General features: G+C 20.1%; 2 protein-coding genes across 2 annotated transcripts in view; one reads left to right on the top strand and one right to left on the bottom strand.

Moving 5' to 3' along the window:
- Positions 1-36: 36 nt before the first annotated feature.
- PRSY57_0827400 (hypothetical protein) lies at positions 37-3410 on the bottom strand (the record flags this gene model as incomplete). The annotated part of the gene is made up of 2 exons (XM_012907212.2): positions 37-1410; positions 1704-3410. 2 exons carry the CDS (start codon positions 3408-3410, stop codon positions 37-39), a joined length of 3081 nt encoding a protein of 1026 aa, XP_012762666.2.
- Positions 3411-4113: 703 nt separating this feature from the next.
- The window catches only part of PRSY57_0827500 (leucine--tRNA ligase, putative), a gene marked incomplete at both ends in the record, with an annotated part of 4464 nt that continues 1077 nt past the window's right edge, over positions 4114-7500 (top strand). The window contains one exon of the mRNA XM_012907213.2: positions 4114-7500. This exon is cut by the window's right edge and continues 1077 nt beyond it. Within this exon, the coding sequence (XP_012762667.2) occupies positions 4114-7500 (3387 nt within the window).

The raw sequence follows: 7500 nt of genomic DNA on the forward strand, positions 1-7500 counted from the left end.
TTTTTTTTTTTTTTTTTTTTTTTTTTTTTTTTTTTTTTAATTATTTTCTTGATTATAATAAGCTTCATTTTCCTTTTCAATAACAAGCGCATCCATTTTTTTGTACATTTTGTCTATATAATTTGTAAGATCTTTCTTATTTTCTTTTATGTTAGGATCATTTTTAAAAATATTTTGTATAAATTGGTCAAACATATCATCATATTTCTTTAATTCATTTATAAGCAGAATAAGTAGGAATGAAGGCCTAATGAATTCACCTGTATATATAAAATCTAATATATTCATTTTCGTTTTGGTTTGTTTCCTTATCCTCCTTTGATTATTTATATATATAAATGAATTTTCCCAGTTCATATAATTATTGATTACATTTGTAATATGTAAAATATTGTTCTTTATACCTTCGTCTATTTGTTGTTTCATTTGTTTGTGAAATATTAAAAATAATATATGGATGATGAGTTTCTTAGTTAATAATATATAATGATCATGAGATGTACTAAATAATAAAGGTAATAGCAATCTTAATAATAAATAATAATTAAAAAATATATCTCCTTGATTTAAAAATTTTTCTAATAATACATTTTTTATATAATTCTCATTAGATGTAGTAAGATTTAGTTTTTTATTACAAAGGAATCTATTCATTTTATCTAAAAAGATATATAAAGTTTTTTCAAATATATCATCACTATTGAATATTACATATTTTTCTTTTTCTACAACAAGAGCATTATTATTTTGTATATTTTTCTTTTTCTTTACTACTTTTATGTTGTTTACATTTTGAAAATGTTGGCTGTTTATATGTTCGACAAGAAAAAAGCATTCACATATGGAACTTATTTCATATAAACTTAAATCATTATCATAAATATTAAAATGAAAAGGTTCCTTATACAAAAGATTATTATTTTTATCATCATACATATTATGTGTTACATTTATGTTTTGATTATCTATGCATACATTATTATTAGAGCTTCTATGTATTTCATCTGTTTCTTTTCTTTTTATTAAATGATTCTTATTATTTATTTCATTAAAATTTTGATCTTCATGTTGATAATTATATATATATCTGTTGACATAATTTGTGAAAGAGTTCTCAAGTAATAGAATAAAATTTTTTTTATTTTTTACGTGTCCTGGATTAAATAAAGAGATTCTTAAAAAAGATTTGAATATGTAGGTTACATATTTGATATCTATAATGTTTGCTTTACATTTAATTAAACTATTCTCATAATTTTTTTCTTCTGTTGTACTACAAGTATGGTTATATTCAACATTATTTTGAATGTTTCTATTCTTCTTATTATTACATTTTGACAATATATTATTTTCTTCTGGGTTATCTTCATTCAGTTGATCGTATTTTTGATTTTGTCCAATACATTTTTCCTGTACATTATTAAATATATTATAACATATTACATATATTATTACATATTACATATATTATAACATATTACATATATTATTACATATTACATATATTATAACATATATTATTACATATTACATATATTATAACATATATTATTACATATTACATATATTATTACATATTACATATATTATTACATATTACATATATTATTACATATTACATATATTATTACATATTACATATATCATTACATATTACATATATTATTACATATATATATATTTTTTTTTTTATTTATATTTACGTTATTAAGGTAGTCCCTTTGGTATCCCATAGTTTGTATATAGGATTCATTACTATAAGAAGAATTATACAATATAAGGTCCAAAATATGAGCTATTTTTTCTTGTAGATGAAAAATATAAGGTAATCTACTTCTTAAAACTTTTTTTTTTTTTTTTTTTTTTTTTTTTAATTTGAAATATATAGAAGTGTCAGCCCACCAATTTGAATATAGGGTAAAATGGCAGTATGATGACAGGACAAGAAACATATAGATGTATTCATTATTATGAGTATATTTAAAAGAAGAGATATAATTATCAGAAGTTCTAATAATAGAATCACATAAATATTTCATGGACAAAAAATTGTGATAATAATTTTTAAAATGTGTAGTCTTACCATTCTCGCTATTACTACAAATACTAATATTACAAATATTACTATTACTAATATTACTATTATTAATAATAATATTATTATTATTGTTGTTATTTGTTTTTGATTCCATAAGTTCCTTTTTACCTTTTCTAATCTCATCATATGGTATATGTAAAAGAATTTTATTATTTTTGGTAAAATTCAACAAAAGATTGGTACATGCTAAGATAATTTCATATATATTTAAGAAAGGTAAATATGTTTGTATATTTTTTTTAATAAGCATATTCAAATTTGAATCATAATATTGTGATATTAATAAAATATAATGTAACTGGTTTATTAAATTTAAGTTAACTATATTTTTGAATGACTGTATATTTTTTTGTAGCATATTATTATAATATGTAACATAAATTTGAATTATAATATCTTTGCTTGTGTTATTATTTAAAGAATGTATTATATAATATAGAAAGATTAAAAAATTATTTTTGATGTCATTTTGTGCTTGTAAAAATCGTACGAAATGAATTCTTAACAATAGTTTATTGGTTAATAAATTAGATATGAATTCATTAAAAATATGGTTATTATATAAATATTGTATTATATAATAAGAATAAATAACCTTTTCTTTTATATCATTAAAATGTTTGTTACATAATATGAGATAAAATATTTTTTGTATTAATCTAATATCGTTAATATGAAAAATGCATAAAAGATTAAAATATTTGAATAAAGAATTTAAAGAAGAGTACTTTTTTGATATAATGACAAAATGGATACATTCTTTAATATAATTTATTATATGTGAATTATTATATATGTTTTCATTTATTATAATAATATCTTTATATAATTCACATAACATTAATAAATGTCTTGAGAAAAAAAGAAAATCATTCTTATTTTTAAATTTATCATTACATATAAAATCTAATATCATCATAATTTTATCCTTTTCACAACCATTTTCTTTTATAAGTTCATACATTTTTTGTTGAATATATTGATTCTTCAAATGTTTATCTTCAATATTATGTAGCATATTGTAATTATTACATACATTGTGATGAATTATAATATCTTCATTTATATCATTCTCACATGATACTTTATCATCATCATTTTTATTATTATTATTATTATTATAACATGTTGAGGTTTTCCTTTTTTTATTTTTACATATTTCTTTCTCTTTAATAATAACATTGTCATAATTTATCAACCGACCGTTACCATTGTAATATATGGATCCACTTTTTAAAAAATAAAAACTATTAGAATAATGACAAATAAACCTTTTAATATTTATGTAGGTACCCTCTAAACTACTGACCATATTAATAAATCTTCTACATTTTGCATAAGGATAATATTTATAAAACATCATATAAAAAGAAAATATGCGCGTAATTCAGCAAAAATTTATACACATAAATTTTTAGGCTATAAAAAAAATAAAAATAAAAATATAAAAAAAAATATATAAAAATATAAAATATATATATATATATATATATATATATATATATTTATTTATTTATTTATTTGTAACATAAAAATTTTATACAGCTCCAATTTTTTTTATATATTATGATATGATAGTGCTTATCATTAATATATACATATTTATACTATCTCAATTGTTTTATAAATTAATATGAGTACATCTTTTGTGGAGATAAAAAAAAATGAGTACGATAAATTTATAATATATTATAAAATATTATATTTATATTATATTTATATTATATTATTTAATATAACGTTATAGCGTTGAGCGAATGTAATTTTTTTTATTTTTGCATATTTTGCTTGGAGTTCCCCAAATGGTTAATATTTCAACAAAATAAAATATACAGAAATAAAAAAAAAAAAATAATAATAAGTAAATACATACATATATATATATATACATACATATATATGTATATATATATATACATACATATATATATATTTATATTTATATGTAATATCATTTTTATTGTTATATTTAATTTAATTCAGATTTGATTAATGATTTATATAAATAATATGTTATGTTTTTTAAGTTTGTCCGTTTTTTAATATACATATTTTTGTACTCCTTATGTTATGAACATGTTAACAATGTTATTGCGTTACACATTAATAAATATAAGAATGTGTTTTTATTTGAATCACCCAGTGTGTTAATAAAGAACCGAAGAAACTATAAGAGGAAAATATATTCACATGAAGAACAAAAAGTAAAGTATGATTTTAATAGGATTGAAGAAAAATGGCAAACCATATGGAATTCAAAGCGTTTGTTAGATAAGGACTTTGAGGAGTATAACAAAATTAATTTGGGAAGAAAACAAAAAAAGGAAAAGGGAGATAATTATAAACAAAATAGTTATGTTGACAAAAAGAATAGTTTTGTTGATTATCCAAATAAAGATGTATACCAAGAAGGTGATAATATATATAAATATAATAAAAAAAAGTTCTACATATTAGATATGTTTCCTTATCCTTCCTCAGAAGGATTACATGTAGGTCATATATTATGTTTTACTATAACAGACATTATTAGTAAATTTAAAAAAATGAATAATTATTGTGTTTTTCATCCGATTGGTTGGGATTCCTTTGGATTACCATGTGATAGATTATCGATGAAAAAAAAAATTGATCCTAGAGAAATTATAAATAAGAATATATCGAATTTTAAAAATCAATTAATAAAATTAGGTTTTCTTTTTAATTGGGAAAGTGAAATAAATACATGTGATGAAAATTATTATAAATGGACCCAATGGATAATTATACAATTGTTTTTAAATAATTTAAGTTATAAAAAACGTTCTTATGTTAATTGGTCAAATGAATTACGTTGTGTTATATCAAATGATGAATTAAGAAATGAACTCAATTTACAATATATGAAAATCCAAAAAATTAAATTATTACAATGGTATCTTAAAATTACCAAATATGCAAATCGTCTAATCAAAGATTTAAATATGATTCATTGGCCTATTAAAATTAAAAACATGCAAATAAATTGGATTGGGAAAAAAACAGGTATATTTCTAAAAGCTCGAATTATTTCCTTAGACAAGTTTTTAAATAATACTGATTTAAATTTTGTTAACATGAAGAAGTCTTATAATAACAATATGATAAATGTATTTTATAATAATATTTTTAATCACCTTTTTTTTATATTTATAAATTATATTTTATCTATCTTTACTTTTCACATGTATATCAATAATCCAAATGAAGAAACAGAAACTGAAAAAAAAAAAAAACAACAACAACAACAACAAAAAAATACACATATAAAAGATTTAAATAATAAAATACAAAAATATAATTATATTAACAAATACGATTTTTTCTTTTCCTATCATCAAAACGATCTTTTTCTTTTCTTTTCCTTTTTTTTTAATTATTATCATAATAGAAATATAGACCAAATGAAAAAACAAAAATTGAATCTTCCAACGGAACCTTTTAAAAATGAACAAATTCGTGTTAGTCATAATAAAGAAAATAATAATAATTCATCAAATCTTGAGACAAATTGGATAAGTTTTAATATAAAAAATTGTAATGATATGATAATCAATATTTTGTTAAATAATATGGAAACCTATAATGAAAACTATTTCTTGTACCCCTTTAAAGATGCTACAAAAAGTAAAAATTATATAAATGATCATAATAATAATGACAATATGTTTAATGACAATATGTTTAATGACAGTATGTTTAATGACCAAAATTCATATGTGAAAATTTTCTTAAATAAAAATGAAGTTATTCTTCAGAATGATAAATTAATAATAAGCGTTAATCATCCAAATATCAGAAATATTGTTAATCATAATCCCTTTTTATTAAAATTTATTGATAAAATGGTTCTTGAAAACGATACTGTAAGATTAAAAAATGAAGAATTATATTTCACAGGTTCTGTTATTTATTCTCCTATAATTAATAAAATGATTCCTGTTTTTTTATGTGCATATATTTTGGATAATAATAAAAATTTCCTCTTTTTGAAAAAGGACATGACACAACCACAGGACAAAAATAGCAATACTAATATATCACTATTGTATAAAATGTTGCAAGATTCAAATTATAGTAAAAAAAAAAATATTTATAATTTAAAAGATTGGTTATTTTCAAGACAAAGATATTGGGGAGAACCATTTCCTTTTCTTTATAAAATTAAAGATAAAAATGGATATATGGATAGCACTAAAATTAAGAATGATGACCATATGAATGAAAATAATAATAATAATAATAATAATATGTTGAGTGATTGTAAAGATATTAATAATTTTTCAAATTATAATGATCAAAATAATAATAAAAACATAAGAATAAGAAAAGTGATAAACTCGCCAAACAAGAACATATATATAGATGATATTCCTTTAAAGTTACCAAACTTTAATAAAAAAATATACGAAATAGATCCTAATAACGAACAGGATGTAAATAAGATTTCTTCTGTTTTGTCAAGATTTAAAAAGTGGATGATTACCAAAAAATATAATATGCTATACAAACGAGAAAGTGATATAATGCCACAATGGGCTGGATCAAGTTGGTATTTTCTCAGATATATTGATTCAAAAAATAAAAAACGAATTTTTAATAAAAAAAAAATTAACTCATGGCTACCTGTAGATTTATATGTTGGAGGAAGTGAACATGCTGTTCTGCATTTATTATATTCCAGATTTTTTCATAAATTCTTATATGATTTGAAATTAACCAAACACAAAGAACCCTTTCAAAAGCTATTTAATCAAGGACTTTTGTTAAATACAACCTCATTCTATTTATATACCACCTTAGATAATAAACTTGTTAGTTTTGATCAAATTAATGAAAAAAAAATAAATACTAATGCATACGATTATACAAATCGAGGCACAAATCATCATATCCAACTAAATAAAAAAGAAAACGAAAAAAAAAAAAAAAGAGATAGCCAAAATGTTTGTGAAACAACTAATTTATTAACGAGTCAGGTTTTACCTGACCATGCAAGCTTTTGTTCAGGTGATCAAAATGGAAATATAAATAAAGAATTAAAAAATGAAAGAAATGAAAATATAAAAGAATGTGTTGATGAAAGGATTAAGGATGTGTTTGTGTTGTCAAATAGTAGTTTATTAAATGAGCCTACAAGTAAAAATAAAATAAATGATGATATGAAAGAGAATGGGATAGATATTTTGGGAAAAAATAAAATAAATGATGATATGAAAGAGAATGGGATAGATATTTTGGGAAAGAATAATTACACTATAGTTGATAATAAGTATAAGAAATATTTAATTGAAGAAGATTATGTAAAGGAAGAAAAGGATCAGAAATATTATTTGAAGAATTTTCCGTCCATCGAAGTACAACCAAATTACGAAAAAATGTCT

This window comes from Plasmodium reichenowi, chromosome 8 (assembly GCF_001601855.1).
Source record: "Plasmodium reichenowi strain SY57 chromosome 8, whole genome shotgun sequence".
Lineage (NCBI taxonomy): Eukaryota > Apicomplexa > Aconoidasida > Haemosporida > Plasmodiidae > Plasmodium > Plasmodium reichenowi.